At 37.0% G+C, this 15,912-nt stretch overlaps 1 protein-coding gene across 1 annotated transcript; it reads right to left on the bottom strand.

Moving 5' to 3' along the window:
- Positions 1–14,131: 14,131 nt before the first annotated feature.
- On the bottom strand, positions 14,132–15,537 carry LOC129869863 (F-box/FBD/LRR-repeat protein At1g13570-like). The gene is made up of 4 exons (XM_055944450.1): positions 15,532–15,537; positions 14,773–15,327; positions 14,519–14,689; positions 14,132–14,428 (listed from the first exon to the last, which is right to left on the bottom strand). Exons 1-4 carry the CDS (start codon positions 15,535–15,537, stop codon positions 14,132–14,134), a joined length of 1,029 nt encoding a protein of 342 aa, XP_055800425.1.
- Between the last annotated feature and the right edge of the window lie 375 nt (positions 15,538–15,912).

Raw genomic sequence — 15,912 nt, 5'->3', positions numbered from 1 at the left:
GTAGAGGCATGTTAGATAGTATGAAGTCTACGTTGTCATTTTTTTGTTTGAGACTTATGTTCTATTGAGATTTTTCTTCTGTATCATGATTTGGTTTTTATTGCTTATTTACCTTATGTATGCTCATTAATGTTATGCTAAGAAGCATGGTTGGGGTACTTCGGGATTCTAATTGTCGTGTTACGGCTAGACCCTAGGTCGGGTTGTGACAAACTTGGTATCAAAGCATGAGGTTCAACTGTCTTAGGAAGTCTAACTTGCTGTGTCAATTAGTGTCTTGTTCATCGGTTTGAAGCACACCACGTCTATGAATAGGAGGCTATGAGTCATCTTAGGAAACAATTCAACATGCTATAGAGTTGAACTCTAAGGTTTCCTCCTCTAATGCTTTCTCTTTGCGATTATAGAATCATGCCTCCATAATGATACCCCATTCGAAGAAATGTTGTTGATGAGGAGCAACTTGCTCCAAATGACTCCGTGAATGATCAAGTGATGAATGTGGAGTTTCGAGTGGCTTTTTAGATGTTAACCCAAGTCGTGACTATCCAAGTGAATCGAGGGTGGTAGCTCCTCAAAATGTGACTACTCCGTCTTCAAGACTGAGAGACTTCACGAGGATGAACCCTCTCGAGTTTCATGGGTCTAAGGTTCATGAGGATCCCCAAGACTTCATGGATGAGTTGTATAATATTGTTAATATCATGGGAGTGTCTTCAAGTGAGAAGGCAGAATTGGTACAATCTTGGTACAATCTATGGAAAACAGAAAGGGTAGAAGAAGGTGCCATAGGTTGGGAAGATTTCAAAGTTTCCTTTCTTGATCACTTCTTTCCACTTGAGTTAAGGAAGGAAAAGGTTTTGGAGTTTATCAACCTCAATCAAGGAAGCATGAGTCTGAGCGAGTATGCCCTCAAGTTCACTAACATGTCCAAATATGCTCCTTTATTAGTAGCCGACTCTTATGCCCGAATGAGCAAGTTTATTTCGGGTATATCAGACTTAGTTATGAAAGAATGCCGGACCGCTATGCTTATAAAGGATATAGATATTTCTAGGCTCATGACCTACACTGAGAAATTAAATGGGAAAAACTCAAAGAGATGAATGTAAGAGAGTCCAAGAGGGCTTGGTATGAAGATGGGCTTTCTCACAATAAAACCGGTAAAGGGAGTGGTCGTTTCTGATAAGGACAAAAGTCTCAAGGACAAAGTTCCTCACAAGATCTGGGTCAAAGGTTTGATAAGGATAAGGTCTCCAATTCTTTAGGCACAAGGTGATGTTGGTGAATCTACTCTTCCTAAATGTATCAAGTGTGGGAAAAATCATGGAGGTACATGTTTGGCGGCTATGGGTGCTTGATTTGGGTGTGGTAATTAGGGGCATAGGATCTATGAATGCCCTAAAAAGGAAAGAGAAGGGCATCCTCTAAGGTCAAACTACTCAAAGTGGAAAGGCTCCACAAGGTGGCGGTCACCGCCAAAAAAGATTTTATGCCCTTCAGACTCATCATGAGTTAGAGGATTTCCCCAATGTTGTTACTCTAGCATTTGTTACTCCTTGTCTTTCTATGAAATTTATTGTTAGTCCTGTGGTTTTGCTAGAACCCTTTTCAGTCTATACTAATGTGAGTGATTCAGTATTGGCTAAAAGAATCTATAGAAATTATCCAGTTTCAGTCTCTTATAAAGTCACCTCAGTCAATCTTGTAGAGATGGATATGACTGACTTTGATGTTATTCTTGGTATGGATTGACTTCATGCATGCTATGCCTCTATATATGTAGAATCCATGTGGTTAAGTTTCAGTTTCCAAATGAGCTAGTTTTAGAGTGGAAAGGCAGTAATTCCGTGCTTAAGGGTCAGTTCATCTAATGCCTTAAAGCTCAAAAAATAATTTCCAAAGGTTGCATCTATCATTTAGTTTGGGTTAGAGATACTAACTCTGAAACTCCTGCTTTGTTTTTCTCTCCTTTCCTATCAGCGAGTTCCGACACTTTTGTTCGAAATTTCTTCGTTTGTACTGAACCGCTTGCAGAATCAAATCAAAACAACGGCTCCTACATAAATACAATAGAATAGAAATGCTGTCACTAGAACGGACCACACAAATAACATCTTTCTAGCCGCCATTGAGTCAATCCCTGTTGTTAATGGGTTTCTAGAAGTTTTTCTCGATGACCTTTCAAGTATTCCTTCCAAATGGCTTCGACAGAATTGAAAGAGTTAAAGGAACAGTTGAAAGATTTGCTGGATAAGGGGTTCATCGGACTGAGTATCTCTCCAAGGGGTACTCCGATTCTTTTTGTCAGAAAGAAAGATGATTCTCTCCGAATGTGTATTCACTATAGGCAGTTGAACAAGGTCACAATCAAGAATAAGTATCATATTCCAAGGATTGATGACTTGTTCGATTACCTTCCAAGAGAGAGCTACTTTTCTATAATGAATTGTCCTTGATGTTATGAATAGGCCAATGGGAAAGGAATTTGGGACAGAAAATTTCACGTAGAAGCTTTGAAAAAATGGAGCCTAGGCTATTCTTGGATGAATTCTGAGTTAAGTGAGGTCTATAGTGATCTAAACATTAATGGGGGATTTGAGACGTCTTGGGGAGAGGATATGTTGTGAAAGGGGAGACTTTGAGACTCTTTATGATCTCTTTGTCTCTGCCTATCCTGCCAAAGCGTGATTATTTTCGCCAAGGCAGGGCTGCCAGAGCAGGATGGTCACGCTAGAATGGGACAATCGCGACTTAGGTTGTGAAAACCCTCCAAAAATGGTATTCTGCTGGAAAACTATTCTTAAGATGTTAGGAGGTAACCCAGGGCATTTTCATCACTTTTCCTGGGATTTTCATGCCAATGGTAAGATTTCTACTCCCTAAACACATAATTCGATTTCTAAAACCCATAAAGTAGGGTGGGTGATTAGTGTGGGAGGGTTTTGGCCTATGGGTAATGGTGGAAATCAACCCTAGGTGGGTTTTAGGATCATGGGTTGTTCTAAGAGTGGAATTATACTATAATTCGAATAAAGTAGACCATTATATTGATTCTTTATGTATATTTACTATCTTTAGACCAAGAACAAGTGGAATGAACCCGAAAAGGAAATCTCCTACACATTAGAGTTGTTGAAGCTCGAATTTGAGGTAGGTGATGGCTTTGTTTCCGGTATGTATTTCATGTACTTATTAAATTGCTTCATTGTATGCATATGTTTATATGAATAGGGAAGCATGCTATCAAATATGTGAAAGGATCACTTATTGGCCTGATCTGTGATGAACCTGTTCTTGGTGATATAATGTTGACTATTGATTGTAATTATGTCTACTTTATATGTTCGGATCGGGTGTCATTTTTCGACACATAATTGGGTTGGGTTTTACGCTCCGACACACATTTAGATTGGATTTCATGTTCTGACACAAACCTTGGACCGGTGTCACATTCTGACACATAAATAAGTGTTCGCATGTCCCATGAGAGGACCTTTATGTGAAGTTGCATAATATTGAGGTTATTGAATTGTGATCTTGCTGAGTACTAACGTACATAAGAATGATTAAGTTTTTTCTATATATATGTGCTTACTATATTGAGTTTATTTGTCCATGATCCGCTTACTGGCTAACTGTGCGATCCTACCAGTTCACTGTTGATTTTGTGTACTGATACTACACTTGCTCTGTCTTTATTGAGTATAGGGCATATTCTGCTAGGTGCAGAGAGACCTCTCATAGGAGACCACTAGCTGCTGAGGGTTCAAGGGTGATTCACTTCTTACGGACTACCATGGGCTCTTCCTATTTCAATGTCCTTTCAGGACTTAAACTTTTAGACACTTTTGTTATGTTTCTTTAGGGTTGCATCCATTTTCTAGACTTATTACTTGTTTAGAGTTTTGGTACGATTGACTTTCAGTACCTAGGATGATTTTTCGCAATGTTTAGGGTTGATAACTAGATATTTCTTAGTTTATGGGAACTCAACATATGTTTTGTTGATTAAACCTGCTTCTGCACCTTTAAAATTGTTTATATTTTTTGATTGTTGTTAGTTGGGAAGTAATAACTAATAATGTTTCTCCTACCGGAGGGTTAGTATGGGTGCCAGTCATGTCAAGTCTTGGTCATGACAAAGTTGGTATTAGAGCCCTAGGTTAATTGATCTCGTTATACCAAAATGAGTCTAGTAGAGTCTTGCAGAATGGTACAGAGATGTCTGTACTTTTTTCTTCAAGAGGCTACAAGTCTTTAGGAAAGAATATCTCTATCTTCTTTCCTTTCATTGTATAACTTGATTCCAATTGATATCTAGCGATCCAAATTGGTATCTAATCTTCTTCACACTTCAGTCCGTTAGTGGTTATGGCAATGATTGACATTGAACACGGGATGCTCACCAAGTTTTTGAAGCTTAAGCATCCAGTTTTCCATGGTACTGAGAATGAGGATGCCTATGAGTTTATTGTTGACTACTACGAGAGGTTGCATAAGCTAGGCATAGTACATCAGTTGGGGTATAATTTGTGACTTTCCAGTTGCAGAGTAAGGACAAGTAGTGGTGGAGGCTTATGTAGAATGTCGCTCACCAGTGTTTCCCCCACTCAATTGGGTCCAGTTTCATGCCTTGTTTCTGGAAATATATGTGCCACATACCTTAATGGACTGCAGGAAGGATGAGTTCATGGCATTGGAGCAGGGAGGTATGTCAGTGGCTGCTTATGAGGCCAAATTTTATGTTTTGTCCAGGTATGCAACTCAGCTGGTAACTATAGAGGAAGAAAGAATCTAATTGTTTGTAAAAGGGTTGAACCCCGAATTACAGGTACTGTAGGTTTACATGACTTCGGCAGGCAGGAGTTTCAATAAAGTCACTGATTTTGTGAAGAAGGGAGAGGTTGTGAGGCGAGATAGGCAAGCCAAAGCTTTTGATAAGAATCCCAAGAGCATAAGTAAATTTCAGGGATCCTATTCTAGAGGGTCAGGCAGACCGGTAATTGTAGCCCGACCGATTTAGTCAGCTCTACCCATGAGGGTCAAGGAGCATCCTTTCTAGGTTGTAGGCTATCTTTTGAGCACAACAGTTTCAATTGTGGAGAACCGGGGCATATAACGAGGGAATGTCCTCACTCCTGCGGGACAACTTCAACACCTTAGAAGGCCAGAGCAGTAGTACCCGTGGGTGAGGGAGGAAATAGTAGAAGATGTCCATAAGGTAGGCAAGGAGGAAATGAGAGAGGACATGGAGGTCGAGGTAATGATAGTGTAGGTCAAGGAGAGCACAACTAGGCAGGAAGGTGGTCCGTCAGGATGATTGGACCCAGTTTTATGCCTCTCCGGGAAAGACCGAGGCTGAGGCATCTGATGCAGTGATCATATATACTATTCTTGTCTATGACTGGATGTGCAGGTTTTAAGCCTAAATTTGACTTGGAGCCATAGTGGCGCGACGCGCCACTATCGCGCCAGGAGCGTTTTAGCCAGTTTTCCAAATTTTTGAGAAAGGGCAATTTGGGTATTTCCCCAAATTATATATACACTATCCTTGGACGTTTTTGGGACCATTTTTCATTCCCTCTCTCTCTTTCTCTAAAAGCCCTAATATTTTCCCTCTCTTCTTCTTCTTCTTCTTCTCCAAATCCTTCTCCAACAAAGGGTGCCTTCAAGAGTTTCAAGGATTCAAGCCTTCCATTGAAGACCTAACATCAAGGTTTCTTCAAAGTCTTCAAGCAAGGTATGTAAGGCTAACCTAAAATATGGATTGAGTTCTTTCATATGCCCATAGATGTGTTGGATAGGAGTTGTGAAAGAGTTGAACCTTCTAGGAAGGTTTTTCTTGAAAGTTTCCTAAACTATCGAATGTTTTTAGATACTATTGGTTGATTGATGATTTTAATGACTTGAGTTACTAAATAGTTATCTTTCATATTATTGACTACAAATGAATCTTTGGATATAGATTTATAGGTATTGACGGTATTCTTGAGTTGAGTTTTGTTGGGAGTATGAATTCATGTTTCATTCACATGAACTCAAGATAAGATTTCTTTGTCATAATTGTCTTGAGGTTGAGATTGATGGTTTTGTGTATATGTGTATTGATTGAAATGAAAAGAATGAATCGGATAGTTAAGAATGTCCTTTTGCTTTTATAAATTGAACATAGGACTAAAATAAGGATTTATGGAGTAGATGTTTGATGATTGATGTGATGATGATATTTGACGATGATGTGAATGAAGAGTTTATGTTGATGAGGATGTTGTGTGATGAAGTAGATTGGAGTTTAATGTGATTATGTGATTTGCCTAATTTGAGTTGATTGGAGTCTTATGAGCATTTTGAAAATAAATGATTTGTGAACCTTTTTGCATAAGCTATTTATACACTATTTTGGGTTTAAAAAATGATTATTTTCATCTTTGATTTAAAAAAGAGTTTAAGTATGAGTTGAGTTTGAGGAGCCTCTAAATTATCGTTTTTGAACATGAATATTTTGAGTATAAATGAGTTGAGAATTTTAACATTAAAATATCTATTTTGAGTTTGAGTTGAGGAGTTGAAATTATATTTTAAATGCATATAATACTTTCTACATCCATTGAGTTGAGATGGTATCAAATTTGAAGAGAAGAGTTTCATGATTGAGACGAGTCGATTTGAAAGAGGGTCCAATGAGACCAGACTGATTGAGTTTTGAAAAGAGTCTAAGGAGACTAAATGAGTTGATTTGAAATTAAGTCCTAAGAGACTAAATGAGTATTTTAAATATTTTACTCACTTAATATCTATGTGCGTATTGAGTCTTGGGAGGAGTATTGAGAACCGAATTGGGTAAGAGCATAGTCCATACTCGAATCCCATAAACTACGCCGCCAATGTAGGAAGGGATTGTATCGTGTCAGATGTTTCCCTATTTCATTGTCCTGAAATAATAGGACTTGATTGATTGACGGATCCATGATTGGTTAAGTCGTTCATACCCTGGCAAGTATGAGCGGATGGAGCAACGGCGTGACTCATTGTGCATCAATTATATATAGGTGGTGGGATTATTGTCGGTTAGAGAAACTCCCAAATTGAGTGGATTGTGTATGATATGATTGGTTTGATTGAGATTGTTTGATGATTGAGTTGGATGGTATAACATTACTAAGTTCTAATTTGCATATTTATTGAGTTGAGTCTTTTGACTTGATTGTTGAGCTGCTTGTTGAGTTGATTGTATATGATCGGATTGGGTTAGATGCATTGTGACTGGATGATACATGATTGGGTTGGATGTGTGATTGGATGATATGTGATTGACTTAGAGTTGATGGCATGTGATGGATTGGATTTAATCATATGTGATTGGATTAGATCGGATTGTATATGATTGGATTGAGCCGATTGTATATGATTGGATTGGATCGAATGATAATGATTGAATTGGATTGAATGATTTAATTGAAATGTATCGTACATGATTAGATTGGATTGGATGGTTTATGATTTGTCTCTGTCTAAATTGTGTTCTTACTTTAGACTTATGATACTTTGATTGAGTCTTTCTTATCTTTCTGATTTGAGATAATTGAATCGACGTTATTCTTCCTTGAGGTATGTTTCATTCTGCCATATTATATATTCGTACATTCCATGTACTGATGTCCATTTGGGCCTGCATCATTTCATTATGCAGAGACAGGTTTAAGAGATCATCAATAGGAGCATCATTGGGGATCTATTCACACTCAGCGTGTTGGTGAGTCTTCCCCTACATTCGGAGGACACCACTCATGTTATTCTTGCTTTGAGTTTAGCCATGAACATGTCATTGACACCAATTAGATAGTAGTGATAAAGGCTTTATAGACTAGATAGTGATGGGTTAATTGAGTATTTCTTTCCTAGAATTATTCTTATCAAACTATTTTTTATGACAAATATTAAAGTTGATTTGTTGGCCCATGACCTTTATTTTTTGAGTTAGATTGATGTTTTGAGTTGTCCACCGACTATCCTCTTTATTTTAAGTCTTCCGCTGATTGAATGGATGAATGGATGTCCGATCAGGCTATGTAGTTCGCTTGGGAGCCTGAAATGGTTTCTGAGTGCCGGTTACGTCTAGGGTACCCTCCCGGGGCGTGACAAGTATAGACAAATATTCACAATAGGTCAAGTATCTACTCTTATTGAACATAACATATATAAATCCTCTCATTATGACTCTATCACCCCCTTTAATTGAATATAAATCTGCTTGAACAACAATTATCCTCATCTAATCCCCAAAACCACTTTCCATCACTTACAAACATGTGCAAACACGAATACATGATCCTACAAGCTCAGACATATGTTTAGAAATTCCCTTGCCTCAATTTCAACTTCGAACTACGTCAAAATCTAAGATTTACCGCCGACATTTTGAATCAAGATAATCTATTCAAATAAGAAATCCAAATAAGAATATGAGTCTAATGATACCCAATTCAATATTTTTAACACCGGGCCAAACACTGACCCGAAATACCCAATTTTGAAAAACGATTGGAAAATATAGAAATTTTTACATTAAAATGAACCTTGATGTATTTAGAAACTATTAGTGAAAATGGAGTTGAATTTGAACGTAAAACTGATTGAAAATCATCAAAACACTAAAACTTGGTTTCTTGTAAAACCCTCTAGGTTTGAGTTCAATAATCCATGATTTAAAGGCTAAAACCAACAAATAATAAATGCATAATGACCAAATTGGTTAGAGATTACTTACCCACTCGATATCTCTCGAAAATCTCTCAAAAGTCATCCCTCCCAAGCTCCCTAAGGTTAAAAAATGGAGGAAATGAGGTCTAATTTATGATTTATAGATTAAACACTGTTCAGGAACATTTTACACTTTGCGACCGCGATGAACAATACCTCGCGATCGTAGAGGGTCGACGGGTCAACTCATTTAATCGACCCTCATGATTGCGATAGTGTCCACACGATAGTGATGACTAATCGAACTTAGGTTTAGCGATCGCGACTAAGCATAGGCGATCGTGATGAACAATGCTTTAGGCACCAGATGATAGCAAACAACAGCAAAATCTCCAAGTCTAAATTCTCGGAATCAACCCTCGGGATTCTGACGAATCCCGAGCACACAAACCTTATATGCTACTATACTATTTTCAACGTTCCAAACTCAATGGAATAATCAAAATTTGAATTCAAGGCCTCCTTGACCTGAAACTCGAAAAGTCGCAATTAAACTAACTTAGGCCTCCAAAATACTAAAATGGGCTCGGAACCTCTAAAAATTCAACTAAACCTTCTTCTAGTCCAAAAAAAATATCCTGAATCCAACGAAGTCATTGAAATTCCAATCCGAGTATTGAAACTCTGAAAGTTGACCAAAGTCAAACATTGGCCTAAAGTTCATCAAATTTTCAGCTCAAGACCTCAATTCTTCGTTACAGCCACAATTCTGATTCCGTAAACTCTCTCAAACCAATTTCCCCATTACGGAGCTGCTGTAATCGACGGAACTTTGTTCTGAGACTTGTATCTCCAGTTGGCATAAAATACCAGTTTTAAACATTTGTAGCTTATAAAAAATACAAATTTCCAAACCCAACCTTTTCATAGAATTTTCCCAAAATTGACTCTCAATACCAACCAGATAAGACTCGGGGCAACTTGGGAGAGGCGTAAAATGGTGATTTCACGAAAAATTCTAAAAATGGCCTTCAGGGTCATTACACTAAGTGTTTGATGCGATTCATCATAAACTATGTTCCGTTGACCAAAAATAAGTTCTTTTAAAATGATAAAATGAGGAAAATAACTTCACTGGTTGAAGTGGGGAATATAAGTTCCACAAGTGGCATTCCATATTGATAGTGTCTTTCACACCCTCCAATGCAACTCATCCCACCCCCACCTCACGTAGACTCCATCCCCACCACCCCATACCTCTATCTTTACCTACACTTTCCATAGTATTTCTATAACTTATATACAAATATTTTTTAGGATAATACGTTATACTTACATATTGAACAACAACAACAATAATAACAACCCCATAAAATCCCACAACGTGGGTCTGGGGAGGGTAGAGTGTACGCTGACGTTATTTCTATCAAGGTAAGACAGCTGTTTCCTGGAGATCCTCAGCTCAATAAAAGCATAAAAAGATATCAGATAAGGCTAAGAAATTAAAAGCGATATGGGAAAAATAAATAACGAAAGCATCACAGATAAAATAGAGTAATCAAAGTATAGAGAGTAATAAATAATAACAAAAATAACAGAAATCAGAACACACGAAATTGTAATGCGCTAATGCGCCTATGAATAGGAAAGAGTAACGAGACTATGTACTAGCCTTCTACCCTAATGTGGTTCCTCCACACCCTCCTATCTAAGGTCATGTCCTCGATAAGCTGTAACTATGCCATGTCTTGTCTAATCACCTCTCCCCAATACTTCTTCGGCCTACCCCTACCTCTTCTATAACCATCCATGGCCAGCCTCTCACACCTCCGCACTAGGGCATCTGTGTCTCTCCTCTTCACATGCCTAAACCATCTCAGTTGCATTTTCCTCATCTTATCTTCCACCGAGGCCACTCCCACCTTGTTCCGAATAGATTCATTTCTAATCATGTCGCTCCTGTTGTGCCCACACATTCATCTCAACATTCTCAAAACAAAAAAATAAAAAATAACCCACTTAATTTGCTGGAAAGTATTTTATGTCATTCCAAACACACCTAATGCCATACTCCGGGAAGGTACCCTAGACGTGACCGACACTCGAAGACCATTGCTAGTCCCAAAGTGAACCACTTAGTCCATTTACACATCCATTCAATATCAATCAATCAGCAGAAAGCTTAAAATAAAGAAATAGTTTAGTGGGCAATCCAAATCAGCGATCTAACTCAAGAAAGAAAGGTAATGGGCCAACAAATCAAACTCCAATCTTTGTTATTGAAAATAGTTTGACAAGAATAATTCAAGGGAAGAAAATACTCAATCGACATATCACTATCTAGTCTATGAAGCCTCTATCACTACTATCTAATTGGTGTCAATGACATGTTCATGGCTACCTCAAATCAAAAGTAAAAGGGCTAACTTGACACTAGAATAACATAAGCGGTATCCTCCGAAGGTAGGGGAGGACTCACCAATATGCTGAGTGTGTATAGATCCTCAATGGTGCTCCTATTGACGATCTCTTAAACCTGTCTCTGCATCATGAAACGATGCAGGTTCAAATGGATGTCAGTACATGGAATGTTCGAGTATGTAATATGGCAGAATGAAACATACCTCAAGGAAGAATAACGTTGGTTCAAATATCTCAAATCAGAAAGATAAGAGAGACTCAATCAAAGTGTCATAAGTCCAAAGTAAGAATACATTTTTAGACAAAGACCAATCATATACCATACAATCAAATCCAATCATGTACAATACAGTTCAATCAAATCATTTACAATTCGATCCCATCCAATCACATACCACTCTATTCAACCCAATCACACATCATTCTATTCAATTCAATCCAATCGTACACTATCCGATCATATATCATTTAATCCAATCCATCACATATCACCTAATCCAATCCAATCATACACAATCCAATCATATATTATCCAATCCAATCCAATCATATGCAATCAACTCCACCATAAAATCAAAGGACTCAGCTCAATAGATATGCAAATTAAATTATGCAATGTTTTACAATTCAACCCAATCATCTACAATCACAATCAAACCAATCATATCAAGCACAATCTATTCAATTGAGAGTTTTTCTAACCGATAACTATCACCATATGAGCGAGTGATAGTACAACAAGCCGACGTTGTTGCCACGTCCGGTCATACCTTGCCAGGGTAAGAACGAATCAACAATCATGGATCCATAACCAATCAAGTCGTATCATATCAGGACAGTAATTTAGGAAACATCCGACTTTAACAGTTCAATCCTCTCCTACGTTTGGCGACATAGTTTATTGGTTCGAGTATGGACTATACTCTTACCTAATTCGGTGCTCGATACTCCTCTCAAGACTCAATATGCTCATATCTATCAAGTGAGTAAAATATTCAAAATACTCATTTAGTCTCATTGGACTCTTTTCAAAACTCAATCAAATCTGGCCTCATTGGACCTTCTTTCAAATCGACTCATCTCAAATAATCAAACTCTCCTCTTTAAATTTGATACCATCTCAACTCAATGAATGCAGAAAATATTAGATGCATTTAAAATATAATTTCAACTCCTCAACTCAAACTCAAAATAGACATTTTTATGTAAAAATACTCAACTCGTTTACTCAAAATACTCTCAAAAATAATTAAAAGACTTCTCAAACTCAACTCATGCTTAAACTCCTTTTAAATCATAGATGAAAATAATCATTCTTTGAACTAAAAAATAGTGTGTAAATAGTTTATGCAAAATGTTCACAATCATTTATTTAAAACTCCTTCTCAAAAGATCATTTATTTTCAAAATGTTCATAAGACTCCAATCAAATCAAATTATGCCAAATCACATATCACATAATCATATTAGATTTCAATCCACTTCATCACACAACACCCTCATCAACATAACCTCTTCATCAATCATTCTACATATGTTAAATAACCACCATTCACATCATTATTCACACTATCATCAAACATCATCATTCACATCATTATCAAACATCATCATTCACATCATTATCAAACATCTTGCTCCAAAATTCTTATTTAATTCTATATTCCCTTTATAGAACAAAAGTGACATTCTAGCTCTACCAATGTTTCGTTTCTTTTTATGCCCTTCATATTCATAACTATCCCAAAATTCTCATATAACTAAAAATCAATTTCATCAAACTCATATAAAAGAATACCTCATTTCACTATGAAAAATAATATTATTTTTATTATACATAAAACCCATCAATCTCATCCTCAAGATAAATTATGACCAAAAAGAAATCTCATCTTGGGTTCATGTGAATGAATACATGAATCCATACTCTCAACAAAGTCAACTCAAGAACATCATTAACATATTTTAGTAATATTCTATAGTTTAGGAAATTTCAAGAAAACCTTCATAGAAGGTTCAAATCTTTCACAACTTCTATCTAACACATCTATGGTTATATGGAAGAACTCATTCTATATTTTAGGTTAGCCTTACATACCTTGCTTGAAGATCACCTCGCCGGAAACCAAGACTTGACTTGAAGAACTTGAATCCTTGAGCTTTTGAGGGCAAATCTTGTTGGAGATGTTTGGAAGAGAAGAGAATGGAGATTAGGGCTTTTTAGAGAGAGGCACAAGACTGAAAAAATGGTCCAAATCGTTCCAGGCTAGAGTATATATAATTAGGGGAAAAGTCCAATTTGCCCTTCCTCAAAAATCTAAAAAAAGGGCTAAAACTCACCTGGCGCTATAGTGGCGCGTCGCGCCCTTGCAGTTCCAAGCCTAAATTTTTTGGGTTCTGAAAAATGGGATTAAAAACCCTGCACACCTAATAGTGGCGCGTCGCGCCCTTGCAGCGCCAAGCCTAAATTTTCTGGAGTTAGAGTCCAGGCCTGAAATTCCTGCAGTACTAGTCTGTAGAAAAAGGGTCATAACTTTTGACTCCGAACTCCAAAAATTATAATCTTAGTGGCGTTAGAAAGACGACTCAATGAACTTTAATTTCGTAGGTCGTGGGCCACCCAGTTCGTTACATTCAAAGGGATATGATCGTTTAAAGTTGACCCTTATACTAACTCATCCGAAAACTTAATCGATTGGAATTCTTTAAACTCGATTTGGTGTTAGAGATGTATTATAACCCTAAACCACATCTAATACCCTTCAAAGACTTAGAAATTAATCCTAACTCATATATAAAATTACAAGTCCTTCGGTTCGAGCCTACACACACGTGAAGAAATGTTCGAGTCTTTGCGAAAGAATTTATGGGGTGTTACACCTAACCTCTATATTTCCCTTCCCTCCAACCATTGTTTATTATTTTTTGTTGGAAATACGGATCAACCCATAAGGAATGTTGTAAAAACTCATTAGGGTAAATACAGTAACATGTTACATAGCTTGCATTAAATATTAATATTGACTATTGCTCCAGGTGATGTTCTCTTAAATGTGTTGGCCTCTTGTATAATCTCAGCTAATGTTTGAGGAAATTCAGGCCCTATGTAGTATGTCGAGATCAACATTTTTTCCAACATCAGAGACATGGCACACAGAAGCTTGATCAATTTCTTCTCAACCTTTGTGCCCCTAATATCTAACAATTTAACTTTGGTAAGCTGATTCAACTTGATGCCAGAATCATATTCAGATTCTAAAATTTCAAGAGCAGTAAGATCATCTCCTCGTTTGTTATTAATTGCCTGATGAAAGATTACAAAATGAGGAAAATGAATATAAACTAGAACACATCCAATGAGAGGAAAAGGAAATGGAGAAAATAAGTTAATTACCTGATTAATAATGACAATTTCTTCCAAATATGGGGAGCTTTTAATCAAGCAAAGAAGACAATGAATTTCATCAAGTTCTCTTAGACAAATTTCAAATAGGTAAATCTTTCTTAGATTGAGAAGAGGCATGGGAAGCTTCACCGAAATTTCATCTATTCCTGCAATCAGGGTCTTCCAAGGAAAATATTGAAATCAGAGCACAACGACATGGAATGTACATAAACATGAAAAATGTTAGTTTTAGGCATGCTTACCTTGATAATAATATGACCCAAACGGAGATTCGTTACAACAGGCAAGGAACCAAAAAACTCAACAAGATTACTTATTCCTCTCTCCACAGAACCATCATTTACATCGTCTGCCACAATTAATTCCATAGAACCATGGTCTACGTCATCCGCCACAATTAATTTCATAGAATCGTGATTTACGACATCCGCCACAATTGACACATCAGCAAGAAGAGGGGTATTCTTGAAACATATAGATATTATTTTGCTTCCAAAGTTCAAGAATCTTAGTTTAGGAGCCATAACTTCAATATGGTTCAAAGGGTTTGAAGTATCCAGCTCCATGTCCTCAAGCCATGGGCAATGAGAAATTAAATTCTCAAGAGATTTTTCATAAATTGAAACGTTAAACAATTGCAAGCGAAGAAGCTTACTAAATGCTTGAAAGGTAGGTGGAGGATTGATTACACAATAGTGAAGAGTCAAATGCCTCATCTTTGAACTTGTGAAAACTGAAGAGGGCAATTTGTATTTTGCCCCCTTTGGAAGTTCAAGAACGAGATACTCGATCCATTCCTTGACAGGAAAAAAATCAAATTGTCAATCTCAGGGAAATGTTTTGGATCCGGAATAGAGATTCTACACTCTGTAATTGGTCCTTCACCAAGTGAAAAGAGGTGAAGGAGAATCCTACCAAGCTTAACACTAACTCTATGGGTTGATAGATCTTCCCATAGAGTGTGATCAAGTGTTAGTTTGGGAACTTTGGCCCAGTCATACCGCCATTTCCTCGACAAAATACTAGTCCTAATAGCATCTCGCAGAGGCAAACACAATAGAATATTATCAATTGCATTGTCAGGAAGGTTTCTAATTATATCACAAGTTCTTCTGGTACTTCCGTCATTTTAGGAATGGATTGAAGAATCTGGATACAACACAAGTTACAACTGTGCGAAGATAGCATGAGAGAAAGAACACCATTTAAGAGAATTGATTCTTATAATTATCAACAAATATAGAATAAATAACACCTTTTATGGAAAAGTGTTACATAAACCTTTGAATTATATCAAATTATTCATTCTAGGGAAAAGTGTCAAATCTTGTTACCGATTAAGTTTCATCGTTAAAAAACAACAATCAAGAAAGAAACAAATA

The sequence above is a fragment of the Solanum dulcamara genome, chromosome 10, assembly GCF_947179165.1.
Source record: "Solanum dulcamara chromosome 10, daSolDulc1.2, whole genome shotgun sequence".
Classification (NCBI taxonomy): Eukaryota; Viridiplantae; Streptophyta; class Magnoliopsida; order Solanales; family Solanaceae; genus Solanum; species Solanum dulcamara.
Note: the sequence above shows the minus strand (reverse complement) of the source record. Positions and strands in the feature narration are given on the sequence as shown.

What these genes read in the sequence shown, in the direction of transcription:
- LOC129869863 (XM_055944450.1), bottom strand. An exon ending in TGGGTCATATTATTATCAAG is followed by an intron (nt 14,690 to 14,772) that starts GTAAGCATGCCT and finishes TTTCCTTGGAAG; the next exon opens with ACCCTGATTGCAGGAATAGA. An exon ending in AAATTGTCATTATTAATCAG is followed by an intron (nt 14,429 to 14,518) that starts GTAATTAACTTA and finishes ATCTTTCATCAG; the next exon opens with GCAATTAATAACAAACGAGG.